The sequence below is a fragment of the Aquarana catesbeiana genome, linkage group LG03, assembly GCF_042186555.1.
Source record: "Aquarana catesbeiana isolate 2022-GZ linkage group LG03, ASM4218655v1, whole genome shotgun sequence".
Classification (NCBI taxonomy): Eukaryota; Metazoa; Chordata; class Amphibia; order Anura; family Ranidae; genus Aquarana; species Aquarana catesbeiana.
Window position 1 is genome coordinate 574,850,799 of NC_133326.1, and position 25,373 is coordinate 574,876,171.

A 25,373-nucleotide genomic window follows, 5' to 3' on the forward strand; every position below is an offset into this window, starting at 1 on the left:
AAGGCTATCATCCATTCAAAAAAAACCCCAAAAAAAACAGATGTTGACGGAAGCGGATGAAAACAGATGATCTTCCGTTTTTCCATAAGAATGTATTGATGTCTGTTTTTCATCCGTCAACGGATGGATGAAAAACGAACAAATGGTCCGCATGTGTGAAAGGGGCCTAAGAGCCCTTTCACACTGGGGCGGGGGGCGGCGTCGGCGGTAAAACGCCGCTATTATTAGCGGCATTTTACCGTCGGTATGCGGCCGCTAGCGGGGCGGTTTTACCCCCCGCTAGCGGCCGAGAAAGGGTTAAATACCACCGCAAAGCGCCTCTGCAGAGGCGCTTTGCCGGCGGTATAGCCGCGCCGTCCCATTGATTTCAATGGGCAGGAGCGGTAAAGGAGCGGTATACACACCGCTCCTTCACCGCTCTGAAGATGCTGCTGGCAGGACTTTTTTTACCGTCCTGCCAGCGCATCGCTCCAGTGTGAAAGCCCTCGGGGCTTTCACACTGGATACACAGCAGCGGCACTTTTGGGTCGGTTTGCAGGCGCTATTATTAGCGCAATAGCGCCTGCAAACCACCCCAGTGTGAAAGGGCTCTAAGGCAGTAATTAAAATCCAATATTTTGTTTTGTCTGCATCCAATTGTAGCTACTGATGAAGTGGATATATTCCAGGAAACGCATTGCGCAACATCTATATATTGGACTGTAATGTGGAAGGAAAATGTATTCCCTTTTGAAAAATGAATGTACATATGTGCTAATGGAGCAGACTGCTCTTTTAATTGTGCTTGATGATGATCATGTGTTTTAATGGTTTTGTACAAAATAAAATATTGATTTCTCCCTCTCTTTTTGTCCTGTGTACCATTATCATTAAAAGTCAAAGTACAGGAAAATCTCAAATTTTGGGTTGTCCCTAGAAAAGAAATAGAGGGGAATTCTTCCAATGGGGACACTAGTTCTGGTGACCTGGGGGGGGGGCCCCAATGGATTCCCTTTATTTGCAGGTATTTCTCTCACACACGGTTTTGTCTATGGGACAGGAAGGGAAGATAAATCTCCCCAGTGGGACACACATGGGGGAAAAAACTGACATGAGGAAAAAAAAACTATAGGCTTAAAGAAGCCTATAGGTCTTCTTTAAGCTCTAATAAAGATGTGCCCTACTGATTCATGTCAAGTGTGAATTTTAATAACATCTCTTTTAGATTTAGGAAATTGTAGTAGTAAGCCTCAAAGTCAGAGACGATTAATCTCTAAATAAATGAGCCTTGCCGCTCATGTTCTGCTTCTTCAAAAAGCGCTAGAAAGCATCAGAGATGTGAAGAAGAGCCTTGTGATTCACTCTGTCGGAGAAATGTTTTCAGCGACTCTAAATAATACATGTCCTCTTTTTTCCGAAGGCTCGCCAATGTTACTTAAACCTTTATAAGAACGCGGGGGCCTTCAGAACGCGATGCTGTGTGAAAAAGTCTTCTGTTTAATGCATCAACTCCAGATAATATCTATATATAAAAATCCTTTCTTGACCTTGTCCTCTTCACTTAACCAAGCCGCCAAGGCTGCTTGTTTACTATTAACTTGTATAAAAACAGCTGAGTGTAACAAATCAATTTTCAAATCAAATCATGAAGGTATGTTCGCGTCCTCGCCATCATATAAAGACACATTTCGCTACACATTATTTATCTTGGCGGAATCTATACGGAGGGTGCAGGCTGCAGCTCCAGCTTTTATAAAAATAGAAATCATTGGTTACCCCCAGATCCCTTTATAGTACTCTTATTATGGAGCAAAACCACCTAGTTCCCTGCAACACTCAAAAAGCAGAAGTAAGCTTACATATGCCGCCAACGTTAGAGCGAGAACAATAATTCTAGCACTAGACCTCCTCTATAGCTCTAAACATGTAACCTGTAAAAAATTTTAAAGCGTCGCCTATGGAGATTTTTGAGTTCTGAAGTTTGGCGCCATTCCACAAGTGTTCGTGACATGTTAGGTATCTATTTACTCAACGTAATGTCATCTTTCATAGTATACAAAAAAAAAAAACGGGCTAACTTTAGTGTTTTGGTTTTTTTTAATTCATGAAAGTTTCTTTCACAAAAAAATGCACTTAAAAAATTGCTGCGCAAATACTGTGTAACATAAAAAGTTGCAATGACCACCATTTTATTCCCTAGGGTGTCTGCTAAAACAATATATATAATGTTTGGGGGTTCTGAGTAATTTTCTAGCAAAAAAAATATGATTTTTACATGTAGGAGAGAAGTGTCAGAATTGGCCTGGGTGGAGAGAGTTTAATTACCATAAGTAATATACAAATAATTATTATATATTATTTTTAAGGTAATTTACTATATTTTCAAAAACTGTACGCAAGTGGGTGGCTTAACGGACAAATTACTGAGGTTTGAAGTTATAATTTCAAACCAGTGATTTTGCAGTAAATAGATAAATAATAAATTATTATCTTATAACATATAGCATAATAATATATGATTTAGCTTGATTATAATATTACCTTTTCAGCAGCAGCAGATTTTCACTCTCCCTCTTAACTGTGTGAGAAAAAACATGGGATTATGGGTAAATCTTATACACATAAACACATGTTTTTTCCTTCTAGTTAAGAGGGTTGGCCTGGAAGGGAGTATTTGTCTTTTAGACACATGCCCATTCTATGACACTGCAGTGAGAGGCGTGTCTCCACTGCAGTATTTTTATTGGACAGCTTGGGCCAATGGTACTTTACCATTGGTCGAAGACTCCAAGCTGTCCATTGAGCTCAGTGCCTCTGACAAGAAGTGAGGAGAGGCACTGTGAGCTCATCCTCTCAGTATGCTGCAAACAGAGTGTGCTTGTATTTACACTGGCTGCTCTGTATTTAGCCTCTGACAGGCTGCGCAAGGAGCCCCGTATCTCCTGAACAATAGATGATAGGAGCTCCAGTGGTGGGGTAGGACTTCAGCTACCTACCCCCCAAATTTTTGTTATTTTTTTTATGCTCATGGCTCTGCCTCACCTGCCTCCCCTGACTGCACATCCCTGTCTCCTACCTACCTGGACTATGAATACAAAGGGCAATTGTAAGTTACAGGAGGTACATGTTCGCTGACCACAAACATAAGAAGTTACAGCTATGCATATAACATAACATTGCATGTCATTTTTTTAAATGCACTGCACTGCAGCACTGAGATGGGAACAGGCACTATTTTTATTATGGGGATGTTTGCCATGTATTTTAGTGCGGTGTGAAATATGCATTAAAACACGACAGTGTAAATAGGTGCACTACACCTACAAATTACTTATCATACTGATGTACCATGAACTGTAGGTTTAATCATTTTTTTGAGTAGTGGTTCCCTGAGACTTGAAAATAAATTCACAGGTTCCTCCAATGTAGAAAAGTTGAGAAAGACTGTTGTGAGACATGAATGAGGAAAATGCCGTGACTAGGACCCTTGAGACAACACTGAGCACTAGAGCTAAGAGCCCCCACTGATGTGAACTGAACTGAAGGTGACTTCCTGACTGATTCAGTCACTCGAACACAAAAGCTTTTTGTGTCTGTCCCCTGACCCTCTTTCGTAATCCTGCTCTCTCTCTTCCCGTGGAACCTGATCCACTGCAAGCATATGCCGCTTCTACAGCATCAGTGAAAGCGTAAGCGCAACCATACGCAGAAAAACAGAAAATTGTATCCTACTTACTGTCATTTTCTTTTTGCTGGTGCCTATCCATGGCAGCATATGTATGATAGTAGCCCCGCCTACTTCTGCCCACAGGACCAGTGCAAAGCTATAAAAAGTTAACACCCACACAACAGCCCATTCCCTGTACATCGCTAGGAATGAACTGGGTGGGTTCGGTATGCTGCCATGGATAGACACCAGGAAAAGAAAATTACAGTAAGTAGGATACAATTTTCTGCTTTCCTGGTGCCTCCATGGCAGCATACATGTGATAGATCAATAACTAGCTATCACGGTGGGAAGCTTCAGCAAATTAGATCATAAGAAAGTGAGTAAGCTACTGGCTTCCAGCCAAAGACAGGTGTAGTGAGGACTACTAAGCCCATCAATAGTGCTGAAAGAATGCGCCATAATAGAACCGGATTGGCTCCCCTGCCTGCCATGTTGGCTGACATCTCTCTATGGGATAGGCAAGCAAATGGCCACATGCTCTTGATGCCATGACAACAGCAAGGCTGTGAACTTCCTGCAGCTCGAAGAGTTTCCCCAATAATTCTTTTACGAGAAGCTAGCTTCAGATAAGGGTGAAGGTCTGCCTGGTAGAAAACAAATTGAGAACCATCTGTGATACCCTCCCCATCTGCACCAACATTTAAATCCCCAGGACAGACATGAGTAAGGACATATATATTCACTAGGCAGCAGGAAATGGCCCTTGATGCAGGGTTTGCGGCTATGGGCGTGCTGGCATGCAGTCCTAGCGTGTAAACACCCAATCTGTAAGCTGCTGGGTCTTTAACCCCATGTTCCTCAACTCTTCTGCCTGCCTCCCACTCCTGGCAAACGTCTCACCTTGCCCACTCTTCTGAGAGGCAGGCTCCAGACACGGACAGCTCTTCTGAGGAACAAAGCCCTGGCTGCACTGCTATATGTGGGGCTAGTTAGCACCCGATTTTTCACCCCAAAAGATCCGCAGAAGGGGCTCCCTGCCTTCTCAGAGCATTTAGTGTCCCAAAGTCAGGGACTGTGCTTACAGGAGAGGCCGAACCTGAGCTGAAAACCACCAAAGGTTGCAGGTAAGGGTTTCTTCTCTTCACATTGCCTGTGAGTTCCATGAAGACAAAAAATGGAATGGGCTGTTATTGTGTGGGTGTTAACTTTTTATAGCTTTGCACTAGTCCTGTGGGCGGAAGTAGGCGGGGCCAATATCATACGTATGCTGCCATGGAGGCACCAGGAAATACAGTTACATCTTTCATCTGCCATAGCTAAGATCTAAGTATAAAGGGGCATAATCTGACAATGACCAAATATTCACAGCAAGTGAATATTCCAGGTGCGTTTGTTTTAAATGACAGTCACCAGGACAGGTGTCCCCATTTGAAAATTTCCTTCCACACTCCAAAGCCATACTGGTAGGTTAATTGTTTCCTGTCTAAACTGGCCCTAGTATGTATGTGAGATTGGAACCTTAGATCAATGGTCTTCAACTTATGAGCTAACAGGGGGCCTCAAACCCGGCCCCTGACATGACCAAAGGGTCATGCGTAATGTTCAGTATGGATACTTTCACACTGAAGCGGAGTTAGCGGTAAAGCACCGCTAATTTTTGCAGTGCTTTACCGATGTTATAGCAGGGCGCTTTTAACTCCCGCTAGCGGGTGAATAAAGGTTTAAAAGCGCCCGCAAAGCGCAGCTGCCAAAGCGCTTTGCAGGCACTTTGGCAGTGGTGCCCATTGATTTCAATGGAGGGGCGGTGGAGGAGCGGTGCACCGCTACAAAGATGTTGCTCGCAGGACTTTTTATAATGTCCTGCAAGCGCACTGCCCCAGTGTGAAAGCAACAAAAAACAAACAAGCGTGTTATACTTACCTGCTCTGTTGCAGTTGGTTTTGCACAGAGCAGCCCAGATCCTCCTCTTCTCGGGTCCCTCTTCAGTGTTCCTGGCCCCTCCCTCCTGTTGAGTGCCCCCACAGCAAGTAGCTTGCTGTGGGGGCACCTGAGCCGAGTCACAGCTCCGCGTGTCCATTCAGACACGGAGCTGCCATTCGGCCCCACCCCCTCTATCCCATGATTGGCTAACTGACTTTGATTGACAGCCACGAGAGCCAATGGTGCCGCTGCTGTGTCTCAGCCAATCAGGGGGGAGAGTCTCAGATGGCCGAGGGACTCATGGACATCGCTGAATAGAGATGGGCTCAGGTAAGTATTGGGGGAGGCTGCTGCACACAGAAGGCTTTTTATTTTAATGCATAGAATGCATTAAGGTAAAAAACCTTCTGCCTTTACAACTCATTTAAGCTTATGCTGCATGTTTTTTTTGTTTTTTTTTTGCAGAATCTTTATTGAATTTTCACAAATTATCCAGAAAAGATAAATCCAGGTGAGAAAACTGACAATTAAAATAACAGTAAATAAACAGCATAAAATAAGAGAACAGAAAAGAAAAAGAAATAATAAGACTTGAAATTGCCAAGCCAAAGAACAATAACCAACCATGTTCCTATTTAGTTTGTTTTACTGAGTGTCTGACAAACAATAGAGACCAAAGGCCAAAGACCCTATGTATTGGTTATTATACTGACTCAGCCTGAAATAGCCAGGGAAAGGGGGGCTATATCCATAGTGGAAGTGTGGATAAGTAGGCATCTTTTTACTTAGAAAACAACCTTACTTATACCCATAGATATTTTTCTAAAATATCTTAATAAAAAAGAATGAAATTAAAATGTATCATTAAAAAGAAGGCGAGATAAACTTTTGTAATTGTGTTCCTGTACTGTAATAACTATACTGAATAATGTATGGGGGGCATGGTTCCATATAAAATAATACGAGAAGCACTTCAGTATGAATCCCTTTCTGCACCTCTCTCAGAAACATTGGCAAAATCCCCCTCCCCTGACCACTTCTCACAGATGTAATTCATTACCCATGATCACATGATGCGTGACACCGAGGGGTTTTGTATAACACTGTATAGATGTCTTACTGCGAGTTCATGATTTATAATCGCCAAAGGGAACAGAAAATGCACTGTGAAAAAATCTGCTGCTTCTTCACAATAGCTGCAAAGAACTTCCAGGAACATTTAGCTTTTTCTATTAAAAATACTTTGATGATTATTGACATTGTATGAGTACAGATTGTCATGTTATTGGATGGATCGATTAAAGCTTGTTAAAGTATATCTAAACCCTCACCTTGTAAACAATACATACAGTTTAAAATAGAAATATAAGGTAAACCATTTGTGTATAGAGATAAAAAGACATTAAAACCAGTGGCAGGCCCATCAATTAAGGGTGCACGGGCGCCCCCACCTCTGTCACACCACCCCCTATAGATATCATGGATAGATTCATGCATAGCATGAATCTATCCATGGCCGCGGCAGCCATCCCCTATTCAGACATCCGGTCCCTTTTAGGACGCCGGGTGCCTGAATTCCAGTGGCGGAGGTGTTTTTTTTAAGCACCTGATTAGAGCCATAGGCTCTAATAGGCTTCAAAATAGGGTGGACTCGGAGCACAGAGCATTGCACTCAGAGCCCACTCAGATGTATTAGAATAGCAAATGAATATTCACTTTTCTAACACTGAACAGCCTCTCTGCCAATCAGGAAGCGCAGGTCTAATACCCATCACCTGATTGGCTGAAAGGACAGGCGCTGCTATTGGACGCCTAGCAGGAAGAAAGAAGAGACGCATGGAGGACACAGCTCGCCGCTGCCTGTCCCACAGCTCGCCGCCATCACCCACTGCCTGACCCGCCACCAAGATGGGGTAAGTGCCGATAGGCACAGTGGCTACATTTGTTGGGCACAGTGGCTACATTTGTTGGGCACAGTGGCTGCATTTGATGGGCACAGTGGCTGCAATTGATGGCACAGTGGCTGCATTTGATGGGCACAGAGGCTGCATTTGATGGCACAGTGAGGCTGCAATTAATGTTTTTTTTTTTTTCAATATTTTACAGTTTGTTTGCACCCCCCAAAAAATTTTGAGCACCAGCCCCCACTGCATTAAACATATGTTTTTGATAGGCACAGTGGCTACATTTGTTGGGCACAGTGGCTGCATTTGATGGGCACAGTGGCTGCATTTGATGGGCACAGAGGCTGCATTTGATGGGCACAGTGGCTGCATTTGATGGGCGCAGTGGCTGCATTTGATGGGCGCAGTGGCTGTAATTGATGGCACAGTGGCTGCATTTGATGGGCGCAGTGGCTGCAATTGATGGCACAGTGGCTGCAATTGATGGCACAGTGGCTGCATTTGATGGGCACAGTGTTTGCAATTGATGGCACAGTGGCTGCATTTGATGGGAACAGTGGCTGCATTTGATGGGAACAGTGGTTGCATTTGACGGGCACAGTGGCTGCAATTGATGGCACAGTGGCTGTATTTGATGGGCACAGAGGCTGCATTTGATGGCACAGTGAGGCTGCAATTAATGGGTTTTTTTTTTCAATATTTTACAGTTTGCACCCCCCAAAAAAAATTGAGCACCAGCCCCCACTGCATTAAACATATGTTTTAGCTCCCTATTTTTTTATTAGTGATTACTTAATCTGTTCTCAGCTGCATAAGAGCTGGAAGAGAAGAAACTGCAGTGCACTGGTCTTCCCAGTGAATAGCTGTGCAGAAGGGGAAAGGGGGGCGTCAGAACAAGTCTGATCATTGGAGGAGAGCAGGCTGAGTTCCTAGCATAGCTAGAGAACTGACCACTCTGTGAGCTTCCAAACCTCTCCTTTTACCCCTCACTCCTGTCTTTTTGGAACAAACAGTGCACGTTAGTTGCCATCATGTGCACTGCTCTATGCCCACTACAAAGCCCATAGTCCATCTCGGGCATGAGCAAGAGAGGGTGACTACATTCCTACATACAGTGGTACCACGAGGAACAAACGTAGCCACGCTCCAATAGGGAGTCAGATCACAGCAGCAAAAAAAGGAATTAGAAGGAGGTTGACGGCAATAAAAGGCACATTTATGAGTTAAGAATAAATACTTGAATATAATCTTTTTTTAATTTAAACCAGTGTTTAGTGTCACTTTAAGTCTAGGGGTAGGGAAATAAGCTGTAATACTTTCCTCATTCCTTGCTCTACCAGACTTCCACACGCTCTTCTCTAATATTCTGGGTTATGGGTTGGCCCTCACATAAAATGCAGGACTACCGGTCCTGCATTGTACTTGATGACGTCAGAGTGTGACTTCTGGCCAAAGTGCTGAAAAGGAAAGGCTTCAGGCGACCAATCCCACAGCACGGTGCAGGCCTACTGGAGCAAGGAATAAGGTAAGTATTACAGCTTTTAATTCTTGCAGTGTAGGGGCCCAACTGCAGGGGTCGTTTTTTTTTTTTTTTTAGATCCGGGAGTGGAGCTTTAGGCCAAAATTATTTTAAGTTTAAAGTATAAAGTCCTTTTTTTTTTTTTTTTTTTTTAAACTTTTGGACACAGCAGAAAAGAATTTTAAAACGTTATTCTTGCCCGTCCAATTTACTAGCAATTGGGTACCACAATGTTCTCAGTATCTTATGGCAGTCAGGAGGTTTATCACAATTTTAATCAAAAATAAGTCAGCCAATCAGATTTGTTTGTTCCGATTATTCTTAGGTCCGGGTGCAGTGTGTACACATACAGTATATCTAGATTATATTGCTATTCTTGGAGCCGTGTTTGTTCTGTGCAGTTGAGATTCTAATCTTTATCAGCAAAGAATTACTGCAATATTTATGGATTTTTCACCAGAAATTCCTAGTAAGGTAAATGGTACTTAAATCTATCTGTCACCCCTCGGCTGTCTAAACGGAGTAAGTGCAAAGAAAACAAGTGTAACATTTCAATGACTCATATTCAATTTGAATAAACATCGATCAATTTAATTACCCAGTGCTTGAAGTGTTTAACTATAAATATCAGTAATACAACACTCAGCTATGAGAAGTCAATGGTATCATAAAGAGAACCTGTTGCTAAACCATCATTTCAATAGCAATTTTCCCATAGGATTATGTGTGTATTTAACATATTTTATGCTATTTACCTGTAAAAGCCTCCCTTATATAGACAACCAAAAGCCCAGAGACCGTTGCTGGGTGCTGCCATCTTGGATGTGATATGAGTGGCCCCAGCAGCCTCAGAGCTATCACTTAAGCACAGTATTCTCCTTTACTGCTCTGCTGACCATTATCTAAAAAGTTATGTAGGGAGGTGAGTGAAGGGGTGGAGGAGCTGGGCCAGCATACATAGCAATTAGACACTCACAGAAGAGGAGAGGCCTATGATGTACAAGGAGGGATGAGGCTGTGCTGGGTAATGAACACTTTCTGGTTCCAAGGCACTTTACAAGTCAATAAAAAAAAAAAAAATTCTGGAAAGGAAAAACCATGCAAGTAAGGTAGGCCATAGAGGGTGCGAAATTCACAAAATTCCCCTATCAACACAGACAGTGCTGATGAGGGAATCCCTCCTGCCGCTAGCGATAATCGCAAGTAAAATTCAACATGCTGGTTGTACCCAAGTTGTATATATTGTACTTACTTTTTTTCTTAAACCGCTTCCCGACCAGCGCACGCCGATATACGTTGGCAGAATGGCGCTGGTGGGCAAAAGGGCGTACAGGTGTGTCCCCTTTAAGAAGCGGGGCTGCGGGCGCGCCGCTGCGTACTCCGTGACTTCTGGTCCCGCGGACTCGATGTCCACCGGGTGCCCGCGATTGTCTCACAGAGAGGTAGAACGGAGAGATGCTTTTGTAAACACAGCATTTCCCCGTTATGCCTAGTGACAGGACAGAGATCACTGCTCTCTGTCATCGAGAGCAGTGATTGCTGTCATGTGTGTTGTAGCCCCTCCCCCCTACAGTTAGAATCACTCCCTAGGACACACTTAACCCCTTCATCACCCCCTAGTGGTTAAACCCTTCACTGCCAGTGTCATTTACACAGTAATCAATGCATTTTTATAGCACTGATCGCTGTATAAATGACAATGGTCCCAAAATAGTGTAAAAAATGTCCGATGTGTCCGCCATAATGTCGCAGTCCTGATAAAAATTGCAGATCGCCACCATTACTAATAAAAGAAAAAATTTAAAATGCCATAAAACTATCCCCTATTTTGTAGACGCTATAACGTTTGCGCAAACCAATCAAAATATGCTTATTGCGATTTTTTTTACCAAAAATATGTAGAAGAATTCATATCGGCCTAAACTGAGGAAAAAAATTGTTTTTTTATATATTTTTGGGGGATATTTATTATAGCAAAATGTAAAAAATAATGCATTTTTTTCAAAATTGTCACTCTTTTTTTGTTTATAGCGCAAAAAATAAAAACCGCAGAGGTGATCAAATACCACCAAAAGAAAGCTCTATTTGTGGGGAAAAAAGGACGTCAATTTTGTTTGGGTACAACGTCGCACGACAGCGCAATTGTCAGTTAAAGCAACGCAGTGCCAAATCGCAAAAAGTGCTCTGGTCAGGAAGGGGGTAAATCCTTCCGGGGCTGAAGTGGTTAATGTAAACCAGTAATATGAATAGAAGAGAAAGGGCACGCTACCTGGAATTGCTCATAAGCTATTCAGAACAATAATTTGAATTGTGTACAACATACATATTTCTATGCAGTAAATATAATTAAAGAAGAACTATGCCCCACCAAATATATGTGCTGCAGCACTTTATTATATGCGTTTTGTAAGTGCTATATATAATTTTATAAATGCATCCGCATTTACATTTTTCTCTTAGTTCCCTAAAAAAGTCCAACAAATAGCTAATACAGGTTACTGTGATGGTGTGGCAATGACACTGCACTGCTCGTGAATTCAGAGCAGAGTTATCATTCTCATAAAGGATGTGCCTGCTTGCACTACAGTGGGATGAGAAGTTTCAGGGGGTGTAGCCATCAGCATTGTCACTTCTGATTCACAGGCCAGTAATTTGTCAATCAACATCTGGCCACACCTACTCTTGCCCACTGCTTTCTGGGTTGGTAGCACTGCCTCTGTTGCTGAGACACTGCAGCATTGTGAGCTGCAGTGTCTGACATGGGGAGCATGTAAGACACAAGAAGCAGGATTTGGCTCAGTCAGGGATGGTAAAGGAAGTGTTTTGTTTACTTTACGATTCTTGTGCGTCACATATTACCTAGAATTGGCCTTTTAGACAGTCATCCAGGAGCCTTTAGTTGTACTTTAAGTAAAGAAAACTGTTTATGTCTTTGCCCCTTTATTTTGTGTACCTGAAGTATTAGCAGCATCTGAATAATGGAAGGAGGTACACGAGCTCGCGGCCGGGATAAGGCATCGTCCAATTTCAGATTTAGGGTTATGATGTTTCTAAAGTGTAGCAGAGCCAGCTGTCGGATGGAGGGTTCCTTCCCCTGGAAAGAAGAATAAAACAAACTTTAAAAACTTGTTCCTTAGGGTAGCTCAAATGGCCGATCCTCTTCTGTGCATTGCTTTGGCCTTAGGAAATGACCCATCAAGGCATCCTAGTTTGCTACTAAGGTTTCATCAGTGAATCTTAATAGGACACTTGGACCTTTGTCATTCTCATGTACATAGTTCTCCTTGTTAACAAACCTGGTGCTAGAGGGATTGCTAGTCCCTGTGTCCCAGGTCTTCTATTGCAATGCAGTAGATGAATGGACCTCTAAACAAACAGAAATCTTTGCTAAACTTTGGTTCATAAACTTTGGTCCATACATTCTATTTCAATTGTGATCCAAAAAGGATTTTTTAAACCAACAAAAGCCATACTTAAAGCAGAGTTCCACTCAAAAATGGAACTTCAGCTTTTCCAGTTCCTCCCCCCTCTGGTGTCACATTTGACACCTTTCAGGGGGGAGGGGGGGAGCAGATACCTGTCTAATACACTTCCGGGCATAGATATCTGAGCCACCCGCGGTTATCTACGCCACTTCCTGTCCCCCTCGCTGTCTTCTGGGATACACACGGGTCCCAGAACACTGCAGGGACCAGTGAAATAGCGCAGTGCGCGTCGCGCATGCACAGAAGGGAACCAAGAAGTGAAGCCACAAGGCTTCACTTCCTGATTCCCTTACCGAGGATGGTGGCGGCAGCACCCGACAGCTGAGGGATAGATCGGCTTCGGGTGCCAACATTGCGGGCGCCCTGGACAGGTAAGTGTACTTATTTTAAAAGTCAGCAGCTGCAGTATTTGTAGCTGCTGACTTTTTTTAAATCGGCAGAACTCGGCTTTAAAATAGTTGTAAAGGCAGAACACTTTTACCTTAATGCATTCCCTGCATTAAGGTAAAACAAGCATCACCTGTTTTACCCCCCCCCCCCATAATTACCGGATTTCGATTTCGATCCAGCGCTGTGTGCCTCTGGTCTTAAAGAATCTAGATACATCCCTGTCTGTTGATAAAAGTTTCTGGAAGAGGAACTATTATTGCAGCCTATAGCACCATTAGAACTCCCCCCTTTCATTTCCCTATAATTCTGTAGAAACTGGAAACACAGAATGTGATCAGTTCATCTGGGCAGCAAAAACTGTCCTTCTTTCAGACACTCAACATCCAACAAGATGCCTAGCTTGAGGACTTCTCAAAGGACATTTTGAAGATTCTAGCTGAAGAAAGGGTTAGAAAAAAGAACACTGTACATACTACTATGCATGCCCATTTTATTCTTTTACAAATGAAGGATAATCTATGGAGGTTACTAAAGGGTAGAAGGCTTTGTACCTGGACAGGGTAGAAAATGGCCTGGAGCATTGGCAAGACATCACTGAAAAAGAAATCCCAAGTCTCAGCTAATGAGTCGAGAAGTTTCTGACCTGAAACACACAAATAAGAAGGGCTTGTGAGCAGAAATAAATTACCTTTTGATAGGATACTGCAGGTCTCAGAAGCTGGAAAGTAGAAGGAGCTACAAGGGCTGACATCAAAATGATTAGACAACCTCTAAAGTGTTACTAAACCCAGTAATATGAAAATAGTTCATCTGCCCCCGTGCCCACAGCGTATAAATCTTTTTACATTAAAATACTGCCACTGTATACCTTTCTGGCAGATCTGTATACCATGGTCACGTGATAAACTGCAGGGTTTGCCCGAGTGCTGAGTGTTCAGGTAGGAGGAGATTTCCACTACAGCCTGTGTCCTCATGCTGTTATGGGAGGCGGATCATCAATCAATTAAGATGTGACATCCCACCCACTGTGTTCTTTTTTAGTTACTGGGCATCGAGGAGGAAGGAGGAACTGGGCTGTCATTTAGGATCTGTATACACACCCAAATGTGTGATGTCATACCATGTGACCTGAAAAGCTCAGCTAAACAAGGAACTGTTCTCTCCAGCAATAGAGACCAAACTGAGCATGTGCAAATTTACTACTCTTACTGTGTCTTATCTGGCCTTGCCAAGAGAGACCCTGCAGGAGGGGGAGAATCTGTCCATACAGGATCAAAGATCTTTTTTTACACAATACTCTACATCATCTACCATAATGAAATATCAGTTTGGGATAAAATAGGGAAAAATTTAAACCTCTGTTACGTTTTTATTTCCTTTATTGTAGGCTGTTTGTCCTGGTGACCTTTAGGACATAAAACGTTAAATAACTAAAATTGTTTGTCAACAAGTAAAAGGCAAAGCTTTTAATGAGGACAACTATTCTGGTGACAACTGCCAAATGTAGGATTTCTCTCACTTTGGGGAGTCAGGTTTTTATTGCTAAATCAGCGCAGCAAAAAGCAGAAAACAAACAAATCAAAATAAATACAAAATCAAAACAAAATGAAAAGGGGCCACTAGCTGAACACCAGAGGAATATTTCACATCACCTCAGCAGATAATATACAAAGAAAAGGTGCAGCGCAACCAGAAAATGTCCAAAAAAGGAGAAACCAGCTGCCCAATTAAAGGTCCATAAATAGTAGAGAAATTCCAATAAGTAGTGTGAATGTGGGAATCGTCAGTCACCTGAGGTGATAACTTTAACCGCCAATAACAAATCAAGCCTGTCAACTCAGGATATTGACCCCTGAATCAACAGGATGGTCAAATGCACTGTGCCCAACAAGGGTTAAATGAGGGTAAAGCCACAAGGGATATCCAACTCTGAAACCTCAAATGCAGGCAAGTAACCCGATGATGCATAATATAAAGCAAACTAATAGCGCTCTCAGTCTCAATCAGCCTCTTTATTAGTTAAAACCAAGTATAAAACTCACATTAGGACAACTTGTCATAAAGCCTGTAGTGTTACAGAAGATTACAGATGATCCGCTCTCGTGCTGGCTCAGGATAGCAGCGGGTGATGTCACATGCAAACCTCCACCTCCCGTACGCTGACTTCGTCAGCGGGGTGGAGTCAGTGAGTCACCTGATTTCTATAAAGACTGTGGACTCCGATCATCGTTATAGGAATCGTGTGACTCACTGACTCCACCCTGCTGACAAAGTCCCGTTGGACGTAACACGTACAGGAGGTGGAAGTTGGCTTGTGACGTCACCTGCTGCTATCCTGAGCCTACACAAGAGTGGATCATCTGTAATCATCTGTAATACTACAGGCTTTATGTCAAGTCGTCCTAATGTGAGTTTTATACTTGGTTTTAACTAATAAAGAGGCTGATTGAGATAAAGAGCACTATTAGGCAGGCCATACATGGGTCGAGTTTCGAAAGAATTTTCTTTCGAAAATCTTATCTAAGAATTTTCATTTGTATTTCGCACCATTAGTGGGCTGCAGCAAAAGCCGATTTTCGTGCGGCAATCAAATTTGAGTAATCGGACATGTTGGAAATGTGTAGGCTATCCTGAGCCTACACAAGAGTGGATCATCTGTAATCATCTGTAACACTACAGGCTTTATGTCAAGTCGTCCTAATGTGAGTTTTATACTTGGTTTTAACTAATAAAGAGGCTGATTGAGATAAAGAGCACTATTAGGCAGGCCATACATGGGTCGAGTTTCGAAAGAATTTTCTTTCGAAAATCTTATCTAAGAATTTTCGTTTATATTTCGCACCATTAGTGGGCTGCAGCAAAAGCCGATTTTCGTGCGGCAATCAAATTTGAGTAATCGGACATGTTGGAAATTTTTTGAAAAACAAATGATTTTCTAATCAATGATGGGAGAATCGTGCAAGAAATGTAATCGAAAAAGATATGCGCATGTGCAAGAAAAGAAAATACCCAGAAAGAAAAGATTCCCAGCCACGAAAATTCTTTTCTGTAGCAACATGAGGTGAAATTGAAGGCTTGGTTGGCTGAATTTCGAAATCAATGGTGGCACGATCAGATCACAAAACGCACAAATTTTCTGATTTTCAAAAGAAAATTGTTTCAAAATTCGACCATGTATGGCCAGCCTTAGTTTAGTCTATCTTATATGTATCATCGAGGGACCAGCCTGCATCGGAGGTTTCAGGGCTGGATATCCCTTGTGGTTTTACCCTTGCTGGGCAAAGTGCATTAGACCATCCTGTTGCTTCAGGGGTCAATACCCTGAGGTGAGAGGCTTGATTTAATATTGGTGGTGGATGTTATCACCTGAGGTAACTGAAGGTTTTCATTGCTGTCTGTGTTCCCATTACAGAGCTTCCACTCTCAATTTGTCCGGTTTACCATTCTCACTGAGAGTGAAAGAAAATCTCAAACTTGGGGCATCACCAGAACAGAAATAGAAAGGACATTTTCTAATGGGTACATTAGTTCTGGTGACAATCAAGGATTCTGTCACTTTGGAGGAATTTTCTCTGACTTTCTATTTCGGCTATGGGACAGGAAATGAAGGGAAACCTTGCCAATGAGACACAGATGGCAAAAAAACTGGCATGCGCTAGCTCCACTCTTCTCAATATTTTGTCTTTAGTTCTACTTTGACCATAGGTTCACAGCTATGCGTTTCTGCAGATTGGCCACATTTGCATGCACCTTTTTCAAAACGCAGCCAGCAGAGAAATCGCATGGTCATTTTGACCATGCGATTTCCCTGTGGTTCCCGCAAAGGTGCTGTGTTTTTGCATGGGGGTGCCATTCAGAATGAATGGCAGTCTCGCGTGTTTTCTCACAGCAGCACATTTTTACTGCAGGTGGGTGCGGATAACAGCCACACGCATAGGAGTGAACCTAGCCTAAATCACAGCTAATCCCTCCCAACACTCCGTCGCCCTTGACTCCCTCGCCAGGGCCAGCATCGTCTCCTGTGTGCTGGGTTTCGACCATCTTCATTGTGCAAGTGCAGGAGCTAGTCATCCCGGCATACAGGATTTGCCCAACCTTGTAAGATAAGCTGCACATGTGCAAGCTAGTGTACAGTCTGGGGATTACTGTGAGCAGGCAGGTAGGTATGTTTTATTGCAGAAGAGACATCGCATGTCTCTTCTGCAATAAAATGCCTGCCTGCTCACAGTGTATGATAGTGGAACTTTAATTCTGCTTTCACTTGTATTTCTCTGTTTGGCTGGAGTTTGGGTTTGCAGTAGTTGTGGTACTGAAAGCCAAAGTGGGTCTGCTTACCTTCATAAAAGCGAATCTTGTCTCGAAGAATTACCATTCCCTTGGTGAGAAGTTGGTTCTAAAAAGTGATACATTTTGTCAGAATTGCAGAACTATCTTAGTTTACAAATAATAATGATAAATAATAATGTAGCGCTCTGCTGCTATAGTGTGAATGTAGCCTTATTGTTGTAACTAAAGCAATATATAATAAAAAGTTATACATTAGCACGGTGTTTCTCAACTCCGGTCCTCAAGGCGCCCTAACAGGTCATGTTTTCAGGCTAACCATTATTTTGCACAGGTGATTTGATCAGTTTCACTGCCTGAGTAATTACCACAACCATTTCATCCCTTGTAATAGAAAAAATCATGACAGGACCTCTTAAATATAAGATCTGGGGTCAAAAAGACGTTGCTCCCGCTTTGACGTTGCTCCTGCCCTGCAATCATATGGAGACGGGTGGGGGCCATTTTCCCCTCACTCGTCTCCATGCCTAACAGGGAGAAGAACGCGATCGCCTCTGCCGCTACCAACGGCTCCAGTAAGCCCGGCAGGAGGGGGGTGCCCCTCTCCTGCCGCCGATAAAAGTGATCTTGCGGCGAATCCACCGCAGAGACCACTTTTATCTGAAGAAGCTAGCTGCTGCTATAACAACGATATTCCTCTTCAAAGTAGCATTGTGAAACGATGACGGGCGGTCCGTAAGTGGTCAAACAAGCTGTGATGGAACCGCTTGGCACCCTGACTAGATGCTTCTGTTCGCCAAACAGCGCCTCCTGCCCTCCAAACTGTTCTGAGCAGCCTGAGAGCTAATAAAAGCCCTTTTTACCCCAAACATCATACACAGACAAAATGTGAGGTAAAATACAAAGGAATGACTGTTTATTGAAACTCAGACACATACGTTATACCCAATAGGAGGATATGCCCTTTCTGATCATGCTACCCCAACAATAAAAAATGTAAACAGGAATATAATTAACATAGCTAAACAATAAGAAACATATACTATAAACATGAAGTTAATTAAACAACTAGCCACCCAATGTTATGAATAATCAGAGATATCACTCCAGGTCAGACTGCCCGGCCCCAAGGTCACAATAAAGTACATTACACATCACATAACATCCCACAATAGTTTGCTAGCAGACAGACAGAAACAATAGGTGAGTTAATTAGCACAATTAACAATGGGAGAGACATACTTTGCAGAATTACACATAACACCTTATAAACAGATTATAGCAGGAGACCACCAACACCAGGTGGCTTGCTGATGATTTTACCATCTGCTACAAGTCTCACAGTGTGAAGCAGTCATTGTTGGTAATGGGACATCTAGACCCTAAACATGGATCCCAGGTCTAAATTGCCAGAGTCTGTGTGTTTTGGGGAGACATGAACTTGAATCAGAAACAAGACCACTCCAAGGGTCCCCCAGGCATACACCTCCCAAAGAGTAGTGTTCCCTTAAAAGCAAGGGCCCATAGTCAATGGGTAAGAGGCTTGCTCCTAGATAAATAAATCATGTGCTGCATTATCCCCTTAATGGTTTTTAGGTTTAGGTTTTTTGCTGCAGGTTCAGCAGATCATTAAGGGGATAGCACAGTGTGAGAATCTGTGTGATTCTCACACATTAGTATGGGACGTGATTAGTGCTAGCAGCTGTCATCACACTATTATAAGATAGGGGATCTTTGATTTGGTAGCTTGCAAGACCTTTACTACTATTAAGAGGCTTGCTCCTAATCATCTCCGAAAGCCCCTGTCCTGGCCCTCACTGACCTCTCTAGCTCCATGTATTATGACATTATTCATCCTCAAAATCACTAAAGAGAATCACAAGTTGGGTCTCAGTTTCTAATGCCGCGTACACACGGTCGGACTTTTCAGCTACAAAAGTCCGACAGCCTGTCCGACAGACTTTCAACTGACTTTTGGTGGACTTTTGGCGGACTTGCGGCAGACTTTCTAACGAACGGACTTGCCTACATACGATCACACAAAAGTCAGACGGATTCGTACGTGATGACGTACACCGGACTAAAATAAGGAAGTTGATAGCCAGTAGCCAATAGCTGCCCTAGCGTGGGTTTTTGTCCGTCGGACTAGCATACAGACGAGCGGATTTCTGAGTCCGGCGTAGTTACGACGTAAAGATTTGAAGCATGTTTCAAATCTAAAGTCCGTCAGATTTGCGGCTGAAAAAGTCCGGGGAAGGCCACACACGATCGGATTGTCAGCCAGCTTTGGTCCGTCGGCATCCGTCGGACTTTTGTAGACGAAAAGTCCGACCGTGTGTACGTGGCATAAAAGCACTTGCTGTTTGTTTATGTTAGAAGTCTGGCAGACTGCCAGGTACCTGCTGCCAGATAAAATAAAGAAAAATACACTTTGGTTTAGTAGGTGCCCCTGTTGTGAATCTTTTTAGTCCTGGATTACACCATTGGGACTTGTCATGCAAGTTGACAGTTCAAAGTCGCATGACAATTCACACCCCATTTTGCGGCAATGGAACGGTTCAAATTGCTGCGACTCAAGTCCCAGACTTTGAAAAAAGTTTCCTGTACTATTTCTGTGCAATTTCAGTGCAACTTGCATTGACATCTATTAAATGAAGTTGCACAGATGTCGCACATGAAAACACTAGTAGCGTGACTTCAAAGCGGCACTGGTGTGAACCAGGGTTAGGGGTTCATGCAAACAGGGCTTCTATTGGCATTTTATATGCCCAACATAATTCCAGCTGCTTTCCTGTGCCTGGGAGCTGCATGTGTCGTGTACAACCTGCCGTAAACATGAATGGCTGTACGCAGCCGTACTCTTGTAAACGTCTATGCTTCTTTGCATCAGTGTTTACCCTCACATGTTCATCCAACAAAATCTCTGCACGGGAAACTTGTTTTCATGTTTAGAAAAGTGTTGGACACGGATGCGCGAGTAAACACGGATGCAAAAAAAGCATTGGTGTGTGTAGGAATACGGCTGCATACAGTTATTCACTGCTAAGGCAGGCCGTATGCGACACCTGCGGCTCCCCAGGTGGAAAGCAATGGGAAATTCAAGCTAGACATTGTTAAATGCCTGTAAAAGCCCCATATCCATGAACCCAGAGGTGATTAATTGCATTACCGTGCTTTTTCTGCTTGTTCAAAATATACAAATACTTAATGTGCTCACTTTAATGCCCTGTACACACGGTCGGATTCTCCGATGGAAAAAGTGCGATCGGATTGTGTTGTGGGAAATTCCGATCGTGTGCGGGTTCCATCGGACTTTTTTCGTCGGAAGTTCCGACACACAAAGTTTGATGGCAGGATATAAAATTTTCCGACAACAAAATCCGATCGTTTAAATTACGATTGTGTGTACACAAATCCGATGCACAAAGTGCCACGCATGCTCAGAATAAATTAAGAGACGAAAGCTATTTAACTACTGCCCTGTTTATAGTCCCGGCGTACGTGTTTTACATCACCGCGTTCAGAACGATAGGCTTTTCCGACAACTTTGTGTGGCCGTGTGTATGCAAGACAAGTTTGGCCCAAAATCCGTCAGAAAAAATCTGATGGATTTTGTTGTCTTAATGTCCGATCAATGTCCGTTCGTGTGTAAGGGCATAACAGTTGTAATGTATTTCACTTGCTGCCTGAAACCATTCTTTAAAAAGAAAAAAAAATGCCAGATACTGTGTAATATCCATACCTGAAGGTATTCAGTGAAAAAGGAGCCCAGTTCAGTTTTTAGAAGCTGCCTATGGAAGAAACACACCAAATGTTAATAGACACACAATTGCATTGACATTAGGATCAGTATAACACTTGTCTACAGTACATCTGCCCGTAAAAAGAAAACTGCACAGTATTTCCAAAGAACACAAGTGTTTTGTTATCATTAGCATTAAGTTTATATTAAAGTATTTTTAAGTGACTTTCAAAAATGCTTGCATGTGCACAATTTAATAAAGGTGTTTTCTATAACAACTTTTATGATACTCCTCTATTGGCTATCTTTTAGCTGGGATTCCTTCTGAATGACTGCTGAGAGCTTGAGCCCAAAACAACCAAAAGATTGGCCATATAGTTATTCAGGGCTCGTTTACACTGCTGCATTTTAACGCACGCCCTCCAATGCATTAAATGCATGTATTCAACTTCCCTATAATAAAAATAGTGTCAGTGTACTTGGCATGTCATTTTTTTTGCGTTGGGGGGGCCCTTAGAAGTCAATGGCAAGGCATCAAAATGCACAAGCATGCACTTTGATCTGTTTTGATGCAGTGGCAACTTCTAATGCCCTGTACACACGGTCTGAATTTCCAACAGAAAAAGTCAGATGGGAGCTTTTCATCGTATATTCCGACCGTGTGTATGCACCATCAGACTTTTTACGTCAATAATTCTGACGGATTTAGATAGAGAACATGTTCTATATTTTTCCGACGGAACAAATTCCTATCGGGAAAACCGATCATCTGTATGCTGTTGCGACGTACCAAAAATGACGCATGCTCTGAAGCAAGTACGAGATGTCGTATGTGTTGTCCCGTCGTACGTGTTGTACGTAACCGCGTTCTTGATGGTCAGAATTTGGTGTGACCGTGTGTATGCAAGACAGCTTGAGCGGAATTCCTTTCGGAAAAACCTTCAGAGTTTATTCTGACGGCAAAACCGGTCGTGTGCACAGGGCATAACAACTAGCCTTTGTCAATGGCTGTTATTTCTTTCCACTCCAAATCCTAACTTAAAAAACACCTTGGAAAGGCACACTGATGCATGACAACAAATCTACCTAAGGCTACAAAAAACACATCTCTACTCACATGCATGGATTTAAAATGGGCCCTTAAGGTTCATGCACATAGATTTTAGTAGGCGCTTTATGTGCCTAGAATACATTTCCCTGCACTTTCCCGCACCCGGGGAGCTGCATGTGCTGTATACAGCCTGCCATACAGGTGGTTGGCTACGCAGCCATATTCTTGTGAATGCTGATCATAAGGCTCCATTCACACTAGTACGACCCCAAAGTTGAGCCAACTTTGGAATGCATCTTTAACGCAACTTTGGATGGGTGCAACTTGGATAGGACTTTGGCTTTGGCCAGTGATAATGGACAAGTGTTGCATTGTATAACATTCAGGTATAACTTTCATGCAACTTTTGAGGGTTAATATTGAAGTCTATGGCCCTCAAGTTGCATGAAAGTCGGACCAAAATAGTGCATGAACTACTTTGCATTCGCTGCACTTTAAGCACATATATGAATGGTTATCATTGTAAAACATGGGGAATGGCTCGTCATGCAACTTTGATGCCCGAAGTTGCATGACAAGTCGCACAAGTGTGAACAGAGCCTAAGTTTTGCATTGTCACTGGAACATAGAATAGATGATCTTCGAATACAGGAGAAATCTTCCATAGGGGACATTTGATGCGGTTAAAAAATTTCAAAGTGAATAATTCCCTCAATTTGGATTTGAAAAATTTCCTCTTTTCGTTGTGTTTACAGGACATTGCATGATAGGAAATCTCTAAAACAGACAAAAAAAAATATAAGGATTTTTACCCCTTTCCTATTGTATCCAAAACTAGCTAAACAGTACAGTAAAGAAAGCCTCTTAAAGGATATGTATGCAGGCTGCCATAGTGGATAATGGAGTGTAATGTACTTTAGATCCGCTTTCTGCTGGTAGGTGCACCTCAAGGTGTCTGCCATTTATCAATGGTTTCATCAATTTAAATCAGCTAAATAAATTCCAGGTACGATCAGACGTTGTGCAAGGTCTTACAGTTTTTTTCTTCAGAAAATTGCCAGTAAAACTGCAGAGTAGGACTCCTACTCTGTGTGGAAGCAGTCGGTTCTCTGAAGTGCTCCAATATGCCTCCTGTTGAGTCAGAACTAGAGCTCTCCAAACAGCAGGGGGCATGCAATGTTCCTGCTGCAGAGCTATAGGTCTGAGTCAGTGTGTGAGTCAGATCTCAACAGAGAAATGGCTTTCATACAGGGTCTTCCTCTACAGCAGGGATATGCAATTAGCGGACCTCCAGCTGTTCCAAACTACAAGTCCCATCATGCCACTGCCTCTGGGTGTCATGCTTGTGGCTGTCAGAGTCTTGCTATGCCTCATGGGATTTGCAGTTCTGCAACAGCTGGAGGTCCGCTAATTGCATATCCCTGCTCTACAGCATGCTGGCAGGGGACAGGCTTTTCTACTCAGGATGTGGCTGCTTTTTAAGGAAAATGAATTGTAAGACTTTAAACATCTTTTAATTTGATTAAATGTGTTTAGCAGATTTAAGATTAAAATTTCAGGTGTGTACACCCTATGGCTCCCTGCAAAATGTGAACATTTCAAAATCAGCGCTGATATGTCAAGAGCCTGTACAAACATAAGGGAAACCGCAATGGGGAGAATTCAATAAAGCTGCTGCTCCACTTTTCTGGCGTTAATTGCTCTTGTAAATGTGTTGTGCCAAATTCAAAAAAACACCTGTAACAGTTTTGGTTCTGATAGTGACTCATTTTGCCAAATTCAGGTGGTTCTGATTTGATCCACTTTTACATTACGACACAACACCTCCAACACATTCAAAATAAAATACAGACAGTTCGTATCTTATGAAAGTAGTGCTAATTAAGCCCAACTTTGAAATGCATGCAAGACATTTTCACAAAATCTGTCTGCACCAGTCTTTGTGAATTCCAGGGAATACATGCTCTTTACACTTTTATGCCCTGTACACACGGTCGGACATTGATCGGACATTCCGACAACAAAATCCATGGATTTTTTCCGACGGATGTTGGCTCAAACTTGTCTTGCATACACACCATCACACAAAGTTGTCGGAAAATCCGATAGTTCTGAACGTGGTGACGTAAAACACGTATGTCGGGACTATAAACGGGGCAGTAGCCAATAGCTTTCGTCTCTTAATTTATTCTGAGCATGCATGGCACTTTGTGCGTCGGATTTGTGTACACACGATTGGAAGTTCCAACAACAGATTTTGTTGTCGGAAAATTTTATAGCAAGCTCTCAAACTTTGTGTGTCGGAAATTCCTATGGAAAATGTGTAATGAGCCTACACACGGTTGGAATTTCTGACAACAAGGTCCTATCACACATTTTCCATCGGAAAATCCTATCGTGTGTACAGGACATTAGTGTAACTGTCCCCCCTTATAACAAGTACTTGCTGAAAAGCAGGAGTTGGACTTCAGTAAAGTGTAGGGTTGGCCCTAAGTATTCCATGATAATAGCAAGCGAAAAACCCCTGACCATAAAACACAATAACACATTTATGTGGTCATAACCCGAGATGTATAAAAAGTCCTTCATACACTAAACTTTGCAGTAGCTGAGCGGTGACTGTTCAAAAAGCTATAATAAAATAAACCAATAAATGTTTTATGACTTAATTAAGCCCTTTTTAGGGTCAGATTTACAGGAAAAATAAAACCAGAGACTTCCAAGAAAGAAATATAAGCCATGCTGGTCATTAGAGGCTCCGGAAATTTCTGTGCGATTTCTGTCAGTGGTTTCTTGAGAAGGAGAACCAAGCCAAATATATGCTGAGAAATATGGTGAAAGAGGGATAATCCCCCCTTTCTTAATAGTGTGGATAAGTTGAGAGTCATTTGTTGGTTACATTGAAAAGTACTCAATTTTGTTTACTGCTGGGAACAGGAACGGTCATTTAGTCATTCTTTAAGGAAAACAATATGGTAGCTCATTAAGAAGACCAATAAGTGTGAGTAATTTTTCTGAACATATGGTGGTTCCCAGTAGAACCTAAATAAATGTCAGTTAGCCTCACGTTGCAATTAGCCATTCTTTCAGGAAAACTGTATAGTGGCTGCCAGTGGAACCTAATAAGTCAGTCAGCCCTATGGGTCACTTAGACATTCTTCTGGTGAAATCGGTAACAGAACTCCCAGGAGAACCTATGACATATCAGTTAGTCCTAAGGTTTAGCTAGTTATTGTGCTGGAAAAACCACATGGGGCTGGAAGAGTTGTTAGTTAGCACAAATATTTATTAGTTTTTTTTTTTTTTTTGGGAAGCAATAATGTGTCTTCCAGTAGTATTGGTTAGCAATACATGTCAGTAAGCCTTTTTTATTTTTTATTTTAGAAAACCATACCATGGTTCCCAGCAGAACCCAATAAGGGGCAGATT

The 25,373-nt window shown here is 42.5% G+C and overlaps 1 protein-coding gene across 3 annotated transcripts in view; it reads right to left on the bottom strand.

Moving 5' to 3' along the window:
- Positions 1–25,373, bottom strand: part of PRR5 (proline rich 5) — a 167,414-nt gene that overhangs the window by 14,395 nt on the left and 127,646 nt on the right. For all 3 annotated transcript variants that reach the window (XM_073621934.1, XM_073621933.1, XM_073621935.1), the window contains 4 exons: positions 20,894–20,942; positions 17,203–17,260; positions 13,419–13,510; positions 11,946–12,086 (listed from right to left, as the gene is read on the bottom strand). In XM_073621934.1, the coding sequence (XP_073478035.1) occupies positions 11,946–12,086; positions 13,419–13,510; positions 17,203–17,260; positions 20,894–20,942 (340 nt within the window). The remainder of the gene's footprint in view (positions 1–11,945; positions 12,087–13,418; positions 13,511–17,202; positions 17,261–20,893; positions 20,943–25,373) is intronic.